Source organism: Lepidochelys kempii, chromosome 1, assembly GCF_965140285.1.
Source record: "Lepidochelys kempii isolate rLepKem1 chromosome 1, rLepKem1.hap1, whole genome shotgun sequence".
In the NCBI taxonomy this organism is placed as follows: Eukaryota; Metazoa; Chordata; order Testudines; family Cheloniidae; genus Lepidochelys; species Lepidochelys kempii.
In genome coordinates this window covers 149,320,814-149,340,081 of record NC_136380.1, presented here as the reverse complement: position 1 = coordinate 149,340,081, position 19,268 = coordinate 149,320,814, and the positions used below count along the sequence as shown (strand labels likewise).

The 19,268-nt window shown below is 38.9% G+C and overlaps 1 protein-coding gene across 11 annotated transcripts in view; it reads left to right on the top strand.

The window, feature by feature from the left end:
- The window catches only part of DMD (dystrophin), a 1,937,833-nt gene that overhangs the window by 947,452 nt on the left and 971,113 nt on the right, over nt 1-19,268 (top strand). For all 11 annotated transcript variants that reach the window (XM_073357918.2, XM_073357898.2, XM_073357881.2 and 8 more), the window contains one exon: nt 7,856-8,006. In XM_073357918.2, coding sequence (XP_073214019.2) covers nt 7,856-8,006 — 151 coding nt within the window. The remainder of the gene's footprint in view (nt 1-7,855; nt 8,007-19,268) is intronic.

The following is a 19,268-nucleotide window of genomic DNA, read 5'->3' as shown; positions in this document are numbered from 1 at the left end:
CCCCTAACTTATGTCTGAGCTATTGAAGTCCTCAAATTGTGGTTTGAAGACTTCAAGATGCAGAGAATCCTCCAGCAAGTGACCCGTGCCCACGCTGCAGAGGAAGGCGAAAAACCCCCATGGCCTTCCCAACCCCAAATATGGCGATTAGCTAAACCCTGAGCATGTGGGCAAGACTCACCAGCCAGACACCTAGGAAAGAATTCTCTGTAGTAACTCAGATCCCACCCCATCTAACATCCTATCACAGGCCATTGGGCATATCTATCGCTAATAATCGAAGATCAATTAATTGCCAAAATTAGGCTGTCCCATCACATCATCTCCTCCATAAACTTAACAAGCTTAGTCTTGAAGCCAGATATGTCTTTTGCCCCCACTGCTTCCCTTGGAAGGCTGTTCCAGAACTTCACTTCTCTGATGGTTAGAAACCTTTGTCTAATTTCAAGTCTAAACTTCCTGATGGCCAGTTTATATCCATTTGTTCTTGTGTCCACATTGGTACTGAGCTTAAATAATTCTTTTCCTTCCATGGTATTTATTCCTCTGCTATATTTATAGATAGCAATCATATCTCCTCTCAGCCGCCTTTTGGTAAGACTAAACAAGCCAAGCTCTTTGAGTCTCCTTTCATAAGACAGGTTTTCCATTCCTCGGATCATCCTAGTAGACCTTCTCTGTACCTGTTCTAGTTTGAATTCATCCTTCTCAAACATGGGAGACCAGAACTGTGCACAACATTCCAGATGAGGTCTTACCAGTGCCTTGTATAATGGTAGTAACACCTTCTTATCGCTACTGGAAATACCTCACCTGATGCATCCCAAGACCGCATTAGCTATTTTCACGGCCATATTACATTGGCGGCTCATAGTCATCCTGTGATCAGCCAATACTCCGAGGTCCTTCTCCTCCTCTGTTACTTCCAAATGATGCGTCCCCAGTTTATAACAGAAATTCTTGTTATTAATCCCTAAAAGCATGACCTTGCACTTTTCACTATTAAATTTCATCCTATTACTCCAGTTTACAAGGTCATCCAGATCTTCCTGTATGATATCCCGGTCCTTCTCTGTATTGGCAATACCTCGCAGCTTTGTGTCATCCGCAAACGTTATTAGCACATTCCCGCTTTTTATGTCAAGGTCAATAATAAAAAGATGAAATAAGATTAGTCCCAAAACTGATCCTTGAGGAACTCCACTAGTCACCTCCTTTCAGCCTGACAGTTCACCTTTCAGTGTGACCCACTGTAGTCTCCCCTTTAACCAGTTCCTTATCCACCTTTCAGTTTTCATATTGATCCCCTTCTTTTCCAATTTAGCTAATTCTCCATGTGGTACCGTATCAAATGCCTTACTGAAATTGAAGTAAATTAGATCCACTACATTCCCTTTGTCTAAAAAATCTGTTACCTTCTCAGAGAAGGAGATCAGATTGGTTACGATCTACCTTTTGTAAAGCCATGTTGTATTTTGTCCCAATTACCATTGACCTCAATGTCCTTAACTACTTTCTCCTTCAAAATTTTTTCCAAGACCTTGCATACTACAGATGTCAAACTAACAGGCCTGTAGATACCCGGATCACTTTTTTTCCCTTTCTTAAAAATAGGAACTATGTTAGCAATTCTCCAATCATACGGTACAACTCCTGAGTTTACAGATTCATTAAAAATTCTTGCTAATGGCCTTGCAATTTCGGGTGCCAATTCCTTTAATATTCTTGGATGAAGATTGTCTGGGCCCTCCAATTTAGTCCCATTAAGCTGTCTGAGTTTCGCTTCTACCTCAGATATGGTAATATCTACCTCCATATCCTCATTCCCATTTGTCATGCTACCATTATCCCTAAGATCCTCTTTAGCCTTATTAAAGACTGAGGCAAGGTATTTGTTTAGATATTTGGCCATGCCTAGATTATCCTTGACCTCCACTCCATCCTCAGTGTTTAGCGGTCCCACTTCTTCTTTCTTTATTTTCTTCTTATTTAGATGGCTATAGAACCTTTTACTATTGCTTTTAATTCCCTTTGCAAGGTCCAACTCTACATGGCTTTTGGCTGTTCTCACTGTATCCCTCCCATCTTCCACTCCTTGTAGGCTTTCTGCTTTTTCTTAATCACCTCTCTGAGATGCTTGCTCATCCATCTTGATCTACAACTTTTCTGAATTTTTTCCCCTTTCTTGGGATGCAGGCTTCTGATAGTTTCTGCAACTTTGACTTGAAGTAATTCCAGGCCTCCTCCACCTTTAGATCCACAAGTTTTTCAGTCCAATCCACTTCACTAACTAATTTCCTTAATTTTTTAAAGTTAGCCTATTTAGTTAGTATGATTAGGTAGGCCAAAAAAGAATTTGAAGAGCAAATAGTGTGAGACATGAAAGCTAACTGCAATTTTTTTAAGTACATCAGAATCAAGAAGTCTGACAAACAATCAGTGGGGACACTGACCAGTCAAGGTGCTAAAGGAGCACTCAAGGAAGATCAGGCTGTTGCGGAGATGCTAAATGTATTCTTTGTATCAGTCTTCACTGAAGACCATGTGAGATTCACACACCCAAGGCATTCTTTTTAGGTGACAAATCTGAGGAACTGTCCCAAATTGAGGTTTCAATAGAGGAGGTTTTGGAACAAATTGATAAATTTAAACAGTAATAACTCACCAGCCATCAGATGATATTCACCAGAGTTCTGAAGGAATTAAGATCTGAAATTGTAAAACTACTAAATTTGGTTTGTAATCTATCACTTTAATCAACCTCTGCACCAGATGACAGGAGGTTAATTAATGTGATGCCGATTTTTAAGAAGGCTCCAGAAGTATTTTGACAATTACAGACCAGTAAATTTAATCTCATTATCTGGCAAATTGGTTGGAACTATAGAAAAGAACCAAATTACCAAACATGTAGATGAACATGATATGTTGGAGAAGAGTCAACATAGCTTTCGTAAAGGCAAATCATGCCTCCCCAGTCTATTACAGTTTTTGAGGGTTCAGCAAACATGTGGACAAGGGTTATCTAGTGGACTTTCCAAGTGAACTGTACCAAGACCTGTGCTGTTCAACATATTCATAAATGATCTGAAAAAGGGTTAAACATGAGGTGGCAAAGTTTGCAGACGGTACAAAATTTCTCCAGATAGCCAAGTCCAAAGCAGACTGTGAAGAGTTAGAAAGGGATCACACAAAACTGGATGACTGAACAACAAAATGGCAGATGAAATTTAATGTTGACAAATGCAAAGTAATGCAAATTGGAAAACACAATCCAAACTATACATACAAAATGATGGGGTCTAAATTAGCTGTTGCCACTCAACAAAGCTCTTGAAGTCACTGTGGACCATTCACTGAAAATATCGGCTCAATGTGCAGCAGCAGTCAAAAAAGATAACAGTGTTACAAATCAAAAGAACAGGGATAGATAAGATGACAGAAAATATCATAATGCCAGCATATAAATCCATGGTACTCCTACACCCTGAATATTGCATGCAGTTCTGGTCACCCATCTCAGAAAAGATGTATTTAAATTGGAAAAAATAAAGAGAAGGACAACAAAAATGATTAGGGATATGGAGCTGTTGCGGTCCAAATACAAGACAGAACAAGGCTTTAAGCAAGCAATCAGGCTGGTCTGCCTTGTCAGCTTTCCACCCTCTCTTTTATTCTCTGCTCCTCCTGCGCATTACATACTCCAACAGATAAAAGGAATACACTGGCTTTGTTTAATATTCTTATTTACCAATTTCTATCTACCGCATTCCTTGCTCTCGGGCCTTGAGCCCAGTCCTGGGAGGCTTCCCACAGTTCATATCATCTGGGCGAGTTTCCAAGGTTCATGCCCTTGAGAGGAGCTGTGTGTGCACTGCTCCTACACAACACTCAGGGTGTGCCCTGAATGTTGCCAAGTGCATGAACCCTGCATGAATCCTTCATCGAGCAGCTTCCAAATAAAGAGAGATTAGGAAGATGGGGACTGCTCAGCTTGAAAAAGACTGCTTACTTTGCTTAAGAGCCTTTGGTGAAGGACCTTGTCAAAGGCTTTCTGAAAATCTAAGTACACTGTATCCACTGGATCCCCCTTGTCCACAGTCTTGTTGACCCCCTCAAAGAATTCTAGTAGATTGGTGAGGCATGATTTCCCTTTACAAAAACCATGTTGACTCTTCCCCCAACAAATTATGTTCATCTATGTGTCTGAAAATTTTGTTATTTACTATAATTTCAGCCAGTTTGCTCTGTACTGAAGTCAGGCTTACAGGCCTGTAATTGCCGGGGTCACCTTTGGAGCCCTTTTTAAAAATTGGTGTCACATTAACTGTCCTCCAATCATTTGGTACAGAAGCTGATTTAAATGATAGGTTACAGATTACAGTTAGTAGTCTTCCAATTTCATATTTGAGTTCCTTCAGAACTCTTGGGTGAATACCATCTGGTCCTGGTGACTTATTACTGTTTTAGTTTATCAATTTGTTTCAAAACTTCCTCCAATGATGCTTCAATCTGGGACAGGTCCTTGGATTTGTCCCCTAAAAAGAATGGATCAGGTTTGGGAATCTCCCTCACATCTTCAACCATGAAGACTGATACAAAGAATTCATTTAGTTTCTCTGCAATGGCCTTATTGTTCTCAAGTACTCCTTTAGCATCTCAATAGTCAAGTGGCCCCACTGGTTGTTTAGCAGGATTCCTGCTCCTGATGTACTTCAAAAAAAATTTGGCTATTACTTTTTGAGTCTTTGGCTAGGTGTTCTTCAAATTATTTTTGGCCTTCCTAATTATATTTTTACACTTCATTTGCCAGAGCTTATGCTCTTTTTTCTATTTTCCTCATTAGGATTTAACTTCCACTTTTTAAAGGATGCCTTTTTGCCTGTCATTGCTTCTTTTACTGCGGTGTTTAGCCACGGTGGCTCTTTTTTGGTTCTCTATGTTTTTTTCATTTGGGGTACACATTTAAGTTGCGCCTCTATTATAGTGTCTTTAAAAAGTTTCCATGAAGCTTGCAGGGATTTTACTTTTGGTGCTGTACCTTTTAATTTCTGTTTAACTAATCTCCTCATTTTTGTGTAGTTCCCCTTTTTGAAATTAAATGCTACAGTGTTGGGCCACTGTGGTGTTTTCCCCATAATAGGGATGTTAAATTTAATTATATTATGGTCATGATTACCAAGCGGTCCAGCTGTATTCACCTCTTGGACCTGATCATGTGCTCCACTTAGGACTAAATCAAGAATTGCCCCTCCTCTGGTGTGTTCCAGAACTAGCTGCTCCAAGAAGCAGTCATTTAAGGGGTCAAGCAGCTTTATCTCTGCATCACGTCCTGATATATACCCAGTCAATATGGGGATATTTGAAATCCCCCATTATTATTGTGGGTATTTTTTTTAATAGCCTCTCTAATCTCCTAGAGCATTTCACAGTCACTATCACCATCCTGGTCAGGTGGTCGGTGATATAGCGTTACTGCTATATTCTTATTATTCTAGCATGGAATTAGTATCCATAGAGACTCTATGGTGCAGTTTGGTTCAGTTAAGATTTTTACTTCATTTGATTCTACGCTTTCTTTCACATATAGTGCTACTCCCCCACCAGCACAACCTGTTCTGTCCTTCTGATATATGTTGTACCAAGGTATTACTATTTCCCATTGATTATCCTCATTCCACCAAGTTTCTGTGATGCCTATTATATCCTAATTTAATATGAGGCATGCTAGTTCACCTATCTTATTATTTAGACTTCTAGCATTGGTATATAAGCACTTTAAAAACTTGTCACTTTTTAGCTGTCTCCCATTACGTGATGTAATTGAATGAGACTTTTTTTTCATTTGACTGTTTCTCATCAGATCCTACCTGTATTTTATCATCTTCCATACTCTTCTCCTTACTAGGACATAGAGAATCTCCATTAGTAGATCTTCCCCTAAGGGATGTCTCTGTCTGAACCATGTGCTCTTCCGCACCTATCAGTTTTCCCCATGCCTTTTAAAAACTGTTTTTTGACCTTTTTAATTTTAAGTGCTAGCAATCTGGTTCCATTTTGGTTTAGGTGGAGCCAATCCTTCCTGTATAGGCTCCCCCTTTCCTAAAAGTGTCCCCAGTTCCTAATAAATCTAACCCCCTCCTCCCTATATATCATCTCATCCACACATTGAGACCGTGCAGTTCTGCCTGTTTAACTGGTCCTGTGCGTGGAACTGGAAGCATTTCAGAGAGTGCTACTATGGAGGCCCTGAACTGCAATCTCTTACCTAGCAGCCTAAGTTTGCATCCAAGACCTCTTTCCTATCCTCCCCAATGTCACTGGTACCTACATGTACCACGACCACCGGCTCCTCCCCAGCACTACACATAAGTCTGTCTAGATGTCTTGAGAGATTCTCAACCTTCGCACCAGGCAGGCAAGTCACCATGTGGTTCTCTTGGTCATCACAAACCCAGCTATCTATGTTTCTAATGATTTAGTTGCCCATTACTAATACCTGTCTCTTCCTAATAACTGGAGTTCCCTCTCCTGGAGAGGTATCCTGAGTGCGAGAGGATACCACATCATCATCTGGAAGGAGGGTTCCAATTATATGATTGAGCATTAGCTTTCGTGAGCTACAGCTCACTTCATCGGATGCATACTGTGGAAAATGTAGAAGATCTTTTTATATACACACAAAACATGAAAAAATACCTCCTCCCACCCCACTCTCCTGCTGCTAATAGCTTATGTAAAGTGATCAGTCTCCTTACAATGTGTATGATAATCAAGTTGGGCCATTTCCAGCACAAATCCAGGAAAACCTTATGCTCAAATAAATTGGTTAGTCTCTAAGGTGCCACAAGTACCCCTTTTCTTTTTGCGAATACAGACTAACACGGCTGTTACTCTGAAACCTGTAATTATATGATTGTTTCCCTCTGCTCCAGTTGGATGTTCTCCTTCCCTGAGGCTTTCATCCTCCTCAGCAGCACAGAGGCTGTCAGACCGGCGGTGGGACCGTTCTATTGTGTCCCAGAAAGTCTCATCTATATACCTCTCTGTCTCCCTTAGCTCCGACAGCTCAGCCACCCTGGTCTCCAAAGCCCGTACATGGTCTCTGAGGGCCAGGAGCTCCTTGAACCGAATGCACACCTACACCACCTGCCCATAGGGCAGGTAATCATACATGCTGCATTGGGTTCAATAAACTGGGTAGCCCCCACTCTGTTGCAGGACTTCTGCCTGCATTCTTATTACTCCTGCAGCTGGTTCCCTTGTTGTTTTGTTTTTATCAGGGGATGTTTTTTGGCTTAAGTTTAAAGAAGTTTAAGGAATGCGAAGTGTATGTAGGCCCCTCCTCCCCCCACTCCTGTTGTAAACTCCCTTGCAAAATTCCCCAGTTAGCCACTCCTGTTTGCTAGGACATGGGAACTGAACTACCCTTTCATACTTAATGGTGTTTTCTTCATGCCAGTATCTAGGCATGTTGGCAGAGTAGCGTGGCAGATTGCACTACTTCTGGAAGTATTGTACCAATTCTGTGGATTAGCACAGGACTTCAGGTTTTCAAAGCTGTCAGTGGAGCACCTTTCAAAGCATGAAATTTGTTTAAAACATTTAAGAAAAAAAGAAAAAGAAGCGAAAAATAGATAAGATACTGCCCTGTGGCTTACATGCTCAATAATCTTGTGACTGCTTAGAAGTTCTTTAATGTTTTCTTTTCATGTAAGTATTAAAAGTTTCAAGCACATAAAGGCATCAAAGTGGTATCATTTGACACTAGAAACATTAAAAACTTTTGATTGTTCTCTTTCTAGTTAAATAACATATTAAAATATCATCACTTGGTTTCCATTTCCACCTGTAGACGCTTTGACAGAGCTGTGAAGAAGTGGCAGTGTTTCCATCATGACATGAAGAATTTTAATCTCTGGCTAACTGATGCAGAACAGTATCTGGCTAGAGCACAGACAGGTACCAGGGACCTGGATCAAGCCAAAATAAAGCAGTATCTCAAGGTAGGTTTTAACTGACCCATTCCTATACAGTACCATATCTTTATAGTTCAATTGTATATAGTGTTGATTGCTGAGTGGTATTTTTATATGATTTTCAAATGTTTCCTTGTTCAACCTTTTTCTCTAACAAATATTTTTTTCCGAGATATTAGCTGAAAATGAATTTAAAAATAAAATTAACGTTAGAATAAGGTGCAACCAGGTAACACTTCTGTAGTTAAAGATTTGGTCTGTCTTTATTTAGTTCAGGCACACAATGCCCATTCATTTCCATGCGGTTTGTATGTTCAGCGTAGGAAGAGAATAATGCTCTGGGAGATAAACTTTGCTTGTAGGGGATGTTTTATTACCATGCTTTGTAGCAGAAACTTGATTCATGAGCAAGCCATGAAAGAGAGGTTCCATTAACCTTGTGTGGGTCCTTAACCTGTGCTGCCTGTGCCATCCTCTTTCGTTTTGTAATCAAAAGAATATCCAAGGTGTTTTTTTGTAAATTGCATCATGACAGAATTGCCGTTCAGTTCTCATATCCAGGTTCCAATTTGTACACTCCTCTAGTCTTCTTAGCATATGCATAATATGCCTCCTGTGCCACGTGACCAGGATTCATCACTGAATTTGGTCTGCTGGTTGGATCATTAGCTTCCCTGGGCCAGGTCCAGTACTGACGCTGAACGCTGATCCATGCCCTAGGTTCATAAGCAAAAAAATAATTCTTAATTTATTGATAGCTGACTTTATTCTCATTTTGTATGGCTCAGTATGATATGTTGTGTATGTGTATATAGATCGATAGTACTACTAATAGTAGATAGTATAGTAGATTAGTACTACTAATTCCATACCAGTGATTTTCAAGTTGATTAGTTCATTTGGATAAAATGGTTTGTCTAACAATGACACTTTAGATACATGTAATAAATTAATTCCCAAGCACAAGAAAAAATCTTTTGCTTTCAGTGTTACATTAATGAGCATCTACACTGCAATGGAGATAAGAACTGTCAGTTAGAGAAAGTATAGGTTGTTTAATGTCATGCATTTTTATTTTTTGGTTTTGGTTTGTTTTAATTCAAGAAGGCACTGATCTAAAATGAGCCAGGAATGAGGGATGAAATTCCCATTATAGGAGACACTCAAAAACAATGATGCATATGGAAAATCTTACTCTTTTCTTCAAATTCTCTAAATGCTCTGGTGTTGTCCTTGTGAACTACAAGACTTGGGTTTCCATTAATCTACAGTTTTAACATATTTGATTATTTCCTTTTAAGTATGTAAAATAGTGAGTTAATTATTTAAGATTTATTAAGTCATCTCTAGGTTGAAGAATTGGATTCACCTACAAGATATATCAGAGAGAAATAGCTTTCCCATTTAGTAATCTATCTTTTCCTAATGAGAAGGAGCCACATAATAGATTTCAGTGTCTGTAATTAATTACTACAGATACCTTTTAGGAGTGATCATTGACAAGTTCCCAGCACCACAATGCTGTGTAGTGCCAAATACAAGTGGAAATAAAAAAAGCTCACAAAGATAATTAGATAAGCACAATGTATTAATATTGCACAAAATCAGTATTGTTAAAAAAATATGAACACTTCAGATTTTTCAAATGAAAAGACATGATATATAGCACATTTTTAAAAAAAGTTATTTTAATAAGTAAAAATCTGTCTACTACCTCCTCTTTTCTTTTAGCAGCCTTCCTCTGTAACCAGACTCAAACCAGAATTCACATTAAACCAAGAACAAGGTGTAACGATGCTGGTTCTGGTGGGACCCAACTGAGAGTGCCAATTCAGAACAAATTGCTTCAAGCAGGGCAGTTACAGCCCAAGCCTGGGGATTTTCCACCTCTAAGGCAAACAAATCAGCCAAACAGAGAAGACTTTGGTCTCACCCCACTGGCTAACCACAAGTCACACAAGCAATTCCCTTAGGCACTCCAGTTTCCCAGTATCCCCACCAGTGCCACTCGTTATGGGGACAAATGGTTATGAAAACCAATACCCCAGTAAAAGAAAAAAGGTTCTCTTGATCCCAAAGGACCAAGCCCCAGACCCAGGTCAATATACAAATCAAATCTTACCCACAAATCACACTGTTGCCAATCCTTTAGAATCCAAAATCTAAAGGTTTATTCATAAAAGGAAAAAAGATATAGATGAGAGCTAGAATTGATTAAATGGAATCAATTACATACAGTAATGGCAAAGTTCTTGGTTCAGGCTTGCAGCAGTGATAGAATAAACTGCAGGTTCAGATCAAGTCTCTGGCGTACATCCACAGCTGGGATGGGTCTTTCAGTCCTTGGTTCAAAGCTTCAGTGTAGCAAAGTTCCTCCGGAGGTATGAAGCAGGACTGAAGACAAGATGGAGGATCTGCAGCAGCTTTTTGTATTCTCTTGCCATGTGGTCTTTCTTTCTTTGTTCCAAAGACAAGCTGTCTATCAGATGGCATGGAAAAACCTTAGAGTTCTGTCCATAGGCAGGTCCCTGCATACCTTGCTGAGTCACAAGGCGTGTCTGCCTTCTCTCAATGGGTCAGTAGTATAGCTGATGGTCCTTAATGGGCCATCAAGCAGGCTAGGCAGAGCTGACACCAACTTGTCTGGGGTCTCATCCAGAAGCATAGCATAAATTTGAAATACAGACAGTAGAGAGCCAATACTTAATACAAAAATGATACATGCAAACAGATAGCATAATCATAACCAGCAAACCATAACCTTGTCTTAGACACCTTATTTGACCTCCTTTATACAAGATTTGGTACCACTACAGGACCTTGGTTGCAACAATGTTCTATACAGTCCCAATTCAAATCAGTAATGTCACACAAGGTTATGTAGCAAATGAGTAAATAGAAAAAAAGATTGTGTATAATGAATGAGGCAATGTTAAGAAGATAAATTGGAGGGGAACCCACAAAGACCTTTGTATCAGTCAGTAAATATGTCCCCTTCATTGTGCACCATACAACTTGCACACTGAATGAAGCAGAGGTCCTGCAGAAAATGTAGTTTATGATTATGTAATCAAAGATGCATCATAATGTATAGCCAAAAGGGAGCAGACTTTAGGCTATGTAGGCAGTTGGTACTTCCAGATGGTTCAGTGCTCCCCCTTTGTGATCGTAAACATATTTTAGTTGTTTGGGTATGTACCACATATGTAGAGGATGTATCCGTATAGAAAAGAGCAGAACTATATCATACATTTATTTGTTTGGGTCCTTTTGCCTGCCTTGCCTACTCGCTGGCCGCTAATTCTCCCAGGACATATTCCAACCCCTTAAAAAGCATCAAAGACGGTAATTTAAAGTAAAATCAATCTGTGGAAGAAATGGTTCTTCCTCTTCTTTCTTCCCTCCTGCCACTCCCAAGACAGACAAGATACATTTCTGATCTAATGACATAAAAATCTTATGGCATTAAGTTTGGGCACTTCTTATTCCTGCAAGGCTAGAAACATAAGCTTTACTCCATTGAGGAGGGGAGATTACCAGTGTGACAAACAACACCTTCCCTAGTCATGAAAGGGCCTGAGATAATTGCCATTAAAGTCATGACATTTTGACGCCTACAAAAGTTATTTTTGGTAATTTTTCATAAGTGTTTTATATTTATTCACTTCAGTATTTCTCTCCTTCTGAGCCTTGCACATTTGGACTCTAAGGCCCAGATCCTTGTCTGGTACACATACATACAATTCCTCTGGACTCCATATTTGTTTGCTTAGTATCTGGCCCTTAGTAGTAGCAAAATCACCTGGATTTAAAGGTAGTGGTATAAGAAATAATCTCTCTCTTTTTTTTTTAAACTCTCCAAAACATTCTTTAAAATAGTTTCTTTAACATATCTGTTTTATATACAAAACACATGTTGGGGAGGAGTGATGTAAAGGGTTTAGGAGCATGAGTTTGAGATGACCTGCACAGCCACCATGTGCTCCACATATAAACAAGTACATACTTGTCAAATGGGCCTTCCAACAGATATAAAGATCTGCTCATACAGCTCCTCTCTGCAAGTAATACTCCTGTGTTTATGACTGACTTAAGTCTAACCTCCTTCACATCTAACTGTCATCCATTTTTGTTCTTGAACATCCAGAACCTATGCATTTCTGTCTGCCCTATGGTTTTTAAAGCTACTGTCATTCAACACTAAGTTGTGCTGAGAAGAAGATAGAGCTAGAGCCTTTTGAGGGCCTTAAAACCATTATTTAAAATGTTAGTTTGAGTGAGAAAAGGCAATCTGGCGGAAGAAAAATTAGTCTGAAGAAATAGCTCTATCATTTAATTAGTTGGTTCTTTGTCACTTTGTTGGCCATGTGCCGATGCTTCACCAACAGCATATGTGGATGGTGCAAGACAAGGGGAAATACTATTTTTATAAGACTGTTGTTTGGAAGGTATTAGCTGGCACTCGTAAAGCTGACAGAAGAGATGATCATCTCCATTAGGTTAAGAAGTTAAAAGATCTGAACATTCTGACTCTTACTAGATTAGCATCTTGGTGTTTTTGTTGTTGTCATTCTTTATGAGACATTGCTTAGTGAGGCATATTCAAAATTAACAGTATTTTCTTGAAAAGGCTTTCATGAGCAGATATATGACCTGGTGTTCAGAGCAAGATATTGTCTTCGACGCAAGCTGTATAAAATGTGAAGAAGTGTGCTACTAAAAATTGAACTTTTAAAAATGTCTGTATTTAATATATTAATAAATACAATGAGTCAAATGTTAATATACAATAATATAAGTCAACTGCACAATTATGGGAGGTGATGCAGTAGTGTTGACATGAGTCAGTAGATAATTGCATTATTTCTGGTGAATTTACTGTTGTCTGTGTTGATTTTGCTACATAATGTAGTGTAGCGTTATACAGCAATTATGCGCAGAAGATATGACACTAGTTATGTAAAACCTTTTAATATGATTATTTTATGTCATGAAATAGTCTTAGTCTATCCAATGTTAAAGGACTGCTTGAGAACTCGGATGTCAAATTTAACTTCTGTTGATTGACTTCTAAATCTGAGCATGATTTTATCTTTTCAGTTAATTACAGAACTAGGAGTTCTGAAAGATCATTTGTACACTCTGTCTAAAATTTGACAAGGACTTTGAGGCAGGCTGGGGGAACAAAAGCTATGTGCTAGTCATATAGAGGAGAATAAATCTACAAATTACATTTGAAGAGAGGGAAAATCAGACAGCAGATGAATATATGGTGAGGGAAAGAATTTGAAGTCATAATGCATCAATTTTTGTGTATTTAAATCATGTATGTATACAGTCATAGAAAAAGGCTTAGCTGACATTTACAGGGGAAAAAAGTGCCAAGATTTCCAAAACTAGAGTCTAAAATTAGGTTCTTAAATCCATGTTTGGGCAGCTAAATAAGTGATTATTCCTTTTTCGTAAGTGTTGAGCATCCAAAAGCTGCTACTGACTTCAGATTGGAGCTGTGGAGCATTCCACACTTCTGAAAATCTGGCCACTTATCAAGGTGCCCAAATGTAGATTTAAGAGCCTAACTTTAAACTCCTAGTTTTGAAAATTTAGCCTTTCATTTTTGTGTTCATACTTTTCTGGATTTAGTTGTTATAATGTTTTATTTTTTTATTTTGAGACTGAAGTTTGAAACCAAACTTTTTGTGTACTTGATGTGCATTAGTTCTGATTGGTTAATAATGGATACCTCTGTCGGATTGAAACGGGGGATAGTTTTAAATCGTTGGAAGCCAGATAATTTTATTTTAAAATTTACTAACAACATTTAGTTTAGAGAAACAAGAAATGGTAGCTCTTACTAGTTGTTTCTCTTACTGCCAACTCAGTGGTGTGTCTCCCACTATTTAATGAGGAGGGTTCTTCAACATACCTTAGGGGACACCGTGACCAAGACCAAGCAAAATAATCATAATTATTAACCATGGCTATCTGCTTATTAAAGAAAGGGGGAAAAAAAGAAAAAATAAACAAAAAATGCATATGATAGAGTACAGTTATAAACTGGTTACTTCTATTACAATCTCCTTTATGTGCCTTTTTATGGAGCACTTTTAACAGATATTGTACACTTGAGAGTACACCAGACTTTGATGTGCTAATTTTCTCTTGGTAAGTTAAGACTAACCTATTTTTTTCATTGTTAGTGTCTCATTAGTTACTTAAAATTGTTTATATATAGCAAAATGTTTGGTTTAAGGGCAAGTGAAGCCTGTCTAATTATTCATAAAGAGCTAAATGGTTTATAGTTGGGCAAAGTAAACCATCTTAACTAACTCCTGTGAAATCAAAGAAGTTAGTTAAATTACTTAGAAAAAGCCATTTAAGGAGCTGTCTTAAGACAGGCCAATTACAAATATTAAGAATTCTAAATCCAGTTGAATCACACTATTTCTCTGTTCACCAATGTTTAGCCCCTGTTTCTTCTCCAGGAATATATAATGTAATTTAAGTTACAACAGCATTTCAATAGTCCAATAAAATCATTACAAGAGTTTTAAACCCAGTCACTTGGCAGTGTCTTAGTTAACTTCCTCACACCAATTCATGTTGAAGTATTGGGGAGGTTTTCCTTGGGTTGGTTTCTTCTTGGTTTTTTTTGTTCTTTCTTATCAGTCTGTAGCAGCTTGTTTCTGGAGGGCTGTGTTTGAATAGGATAGCAGAAGGTGCATGTGAGGGTTCTGAATTCAGAGTTTTTATACGCTTCTCCATCCTATTTTCATGAAATTATAAGAAAACGTTGCTCTTAGTGCTTGCTTAGCTTCAGGTTACTTACTGTGACCCTTTCATTGGCTTAATGCCTTGGCAAAGTTGACACTTTCCACTCCTGAATATGCACTCTGTTTAAAGAAAATGCAAATTTCTTTAATTGCCTTTGTTCTTCTTGTGTGAGGAAAGCATCAGATAACTTTCAAAGCTAGTTTTACTTCTTTTTATTCAGTCCTTTCTTTGAGATAGTCTTTCAATTTATTTTGACAGGCAATGAAATTCTGTTTTCAAAAAAATCCAAACATGAATTTCTAGTTCTCAAAATAGTCTTTTAAAATTAAATAACTTTTAGAAAGTCTTCATCTTAAATCAATTCTACATGACAATTTTTGGAACAATGACTCTCTTATCGTCCTGAGATGAGTAAGGATTTGCTTGTACGTTGCCAGTAATAAATTCTCCACTAATATAAATAGTCTATATTTAAATGGCTTCTTACCCTATTTTAACAAGATGATTAGAGTCCATAATGGTACATAAAGTATTTTACCACTTTCATAGCAATTTCCTTAGGAGTTATATCAGGAGCTTTGCATTTAGCTAACATATTTGCAAACATGCATTTCACAAAAGTGTTTGCCATTACAACATTTAAGAAATAAACAAAAGTTTAAACTTCTCCAATTACGAATATTTTTCTCTAGAGGTTTTAAGAGCACAAGCAGGTTTTCTTGCCAAAGGTGGGGGAGGGGATTGGTAGAACCCACTTTAACCAGATTTGTTGCCCTGATAACTCACCCTATATTCTGTTCACAAACCGGTTTCTTCTTAAAAAAAAAAATGCTTTTTTTTTTTTTATGTAATGCTTACATAGTTTGTCTGCTTGATGTTTCCTTCTCCTTGGGAGATAGAAGCAGAAACCTTCTGGAATTTCTTTGATTAGCTTTAATGTTTTGTAACATAAATAGCTAAATATATGCATTGTTATATTTCCAAATATCCTGGCTATCACACTCTTGTAGCTATATCTTAATATTCATTAGAAGTACAAACATGTTTGTAACAAATTGTCTTCTAAGTTATAATAATTGTATTAATGTCATTTTTATATCAGTGTTGAGGTCTGCCCCCCAAACCTCCAACTGAATAGAGAGGTGACATATTAGTTAATTTTAGTTACATTTTTTCTTCTCTATAGTTTATGTTTGTGGTAAATGTTTGCATTATATGTGTTTTAGTTATACATCCAGAAATAAAGGGGGGGGGGGGAGAGGAGAAGAAAAACCCTAAAAGTAAATAAGGCACATTATTACAATTTACATGTATGTAACTGCACATATTACGGTAATTGGGAAACTTCATTCAGATCATGAAATCCTCACAGAACTGTTTTTTGTCAACTTTTCAGTGTCTAGCAGGAGGGAAAAAAATCTAATGCTACATCACAGTAGTGGAACATAATGCCATAATAACTGTACTTGATAAAGTTGCACCTAAAGGAAAAGGCACCCAAGGATCACAAAGCTGATTACAGAAATCATTCCACTAAACAATATCCTTCACTAAGTTCCTAACATTTGCTTCATTTCAAGAACATGCATCTCTCATAGTGCGAGAGAAATCTGGATGTGACTAATTCTTCCTCCTGGACAGCCATGTGGCCCATGTGAAAAACAGCTGAACCATTTATTTAGACCACAATGTAAAAACAATACCCACAGTGGAAACAGTGAAACATACAAATCAGCAGCTACTGACCTAGGGAGAGTGCCTTATGCAAAGCTGTTAGTTAAAGGAAAATGTGATTATATTGTCTGCTATAACTTTAGATCAATTATATAGTTGCCATAGTATGGTCTAGATCAGGGGTGGGCAAACTTTTTGGCCTGAGGGCCACATCGGGGTTGCGAAATGGTATGGAGGGCCAGGTAGGGAAGGCTGTGCCTCCGCAAACAGACTGGCCCCCGCCTGCTGACTGCCCCCCTCAGAACCCCCGACCCATCCAACCCTCCCCTGCTCCTTGTCCCCTGAACACCCCCCCGGGTACCCCCCACTCCTAACCACCCCCCTGGGACCCCACTCGCTATCCAACCCCCCCTGCTCCCTGTCTCCTGACCGCCTCCCCCTGCCCGAACCTTTGACCCATCCAATTGTCTCCTGACTACCCTTGGGGACCTCCTGCCCCTTATCCAACCCCCACCCCCTTACCATGCCGCTCAGAGCGGCAGGATAGGCTTTTTGGAAAGGAGGTGGGCGGGTGCAAGCCGCGCTGCCTGTGAGGCTGCAGGGGAGGAGGAACAGCAGGGGAGAGGCCGGGGGCTAGCCTCCCCGGCTGGGAGCTCAGGGGCTGGGCAGGATTTTCTGGCAGGCTGGATGTGGCCCGCAGGCCGTAGTTTACCCAACTCTGGTCTAGATTATACTTAATAGGTGCAGCTCTGAATAGGGGGTGGTATGGAGCTGTTTTGACCATAGGGGGAATTCAGGGAGTGCACCCATTTTTCAGAGTGGGTAAAGGGATTAAATTGGATCATACATTAGAATGGTGCTGACCACTGACGTAGTGCACCAGATCAGCTCTCTCGGTCACTCTGTGTCCCTGTCCCCTGGGGGGCAGTTAGCTCTCTCACTTGGGCTTGGGGGCAGCAGTTTCTGAGCTTTCTTGAGCATGGGGATTGTTTTTCCCCTGCCCTTGCATAGGCTGTGAGAAAGGAAAGTGTGTGTATCTGTGTGTGGGTGAGTGGGAGGCTCTTTGCATTCTGCCTCCCATTCTTACTGCCCCTCATTGTACTTGCACAAGAATAACCTCGCCCTTCAGAAGAAATCTATTTATGGAACAAAAAAATACCCTTTTAATACTTTCAAACTTAATTCTAAGGGTATGTCTACTCTGCAACAAAACATCCATAGCTGGCCTGTGTCAGCTGGCTCAATCTCGCAGGGCTTGGACTGTGGGGCTATACATTTGCAGTGCAGATGCTCAGGCTGGAGCTCAACCTCTGGGATCCTCCTCCTTGTGGGATTTTAGGGCTTGGGCTCCAGCCCAAGCCTGAATGTCTACACAGAAATTTTATAGCCCCACAGCCTGAGCCACATGAGATTGAGTCGTGGCTGATGGATAATATTTTAAGAAGTTTATACTGACACAGAATAAATTTGATGGAATCTCATTTAAGACCAGGTAGAAGGGGAGGGGAAGGGTCACTGGAAACTTGAAGAAACAAAGAAGCAATATAATGCTGTAACTGAAATGAAAAGATGTAGAACAGACTCCAATGAAAACCCAATTTAGCACATTTATCCGGAGATGCATACTTAGAATGATCATAGGGCTTACTATAATAATTGCTAAATATCTAGTGTTTTATAAAAGAACTTAAGTACATGGCTTATGTTATTAATAATGGGAGTTCACCACTAAACTCCACAGGCTCCTTACTGAAAATTGACTGCTTCGTTCCTCAATATTTTTGTTAAATAAATGACTTTTTACTTGCAATGTTTGAAATTCTAGATTGATAGACAGTGAAGGTTAGCTGTGCATTAGGCAATATTTTCAGTACAAAAAATAAGGATTGTGCTCTCTCCTGAAAGGAAAGGCAAGTATAAACATCCTTCCCTATTATAATATACAACAAAACAGTTCTTAAAATGTCAGAGGGAAAAGTGGTGTTACTTAAGAATATGTTAATAGACTAGGCAGGAAAGAATTTTATTACCCATTACCAAACGGCAGAGTTGAAAATGAATGCTCTACTAGGTGCTATATATACCATAAACATGAAGTGTTGTATATCTGTGTAATACTTTACTATGATGTAAGTTATGGGAAGAAGTGGTCAAAGACTGAGTACATATTTTATGTTGGATACCTGGGAACAGCTCTGTGTATGTGTACACGTGCAGGCACACAGTGAGAATGGTGTTCAGTGTAACCTTCTGTTTTGATAGGGTTGTGGGTTTCTTTCTTAAATGTACATGCTACTGTGTGTTTCTGAGGAAAAAAGAAGGTGGAAGAATGTGCCTTGAACCCGGAATGGAAGGTGTTAAGGTTTGTGATATACCGTAGTTCCTATGGGAGGCCATTCCACAGTTTCTGACCAGCCCCCAGGAAAGCTCAGTCACCTGCACAGATGAACTTTACCTTTGTGGATAGAGTGTTTTATTTTGCTTTAGGAGCAGAGTTGTTAAGTGAGGTCTTAATCTCGGACCTTTAGGTGATCTTGTACTTATGCTAGGTCTGGGCTATTGAGCACCCTGAAGATAAGGACCAATGCCTTGAACTTGGCTCAATATTAGTAAAGGCAGGAACTTCCCCTTGACTGAGAAGAAAAGGTAGTCACGATTCACACTTAAATAGTTATTGATTTATTTTTATTATAAGAAGCAATAGTTAGATTCCTAGAATCATATTTTACATTATAATTTATAAATTTCTAAGAGTAATATAATTTGGAGTAAAAAATTACGAATGTCTATCTTTTACTATAGAATAGCAAAATATTCTTGAATAGCGTGGAGATAATAGGG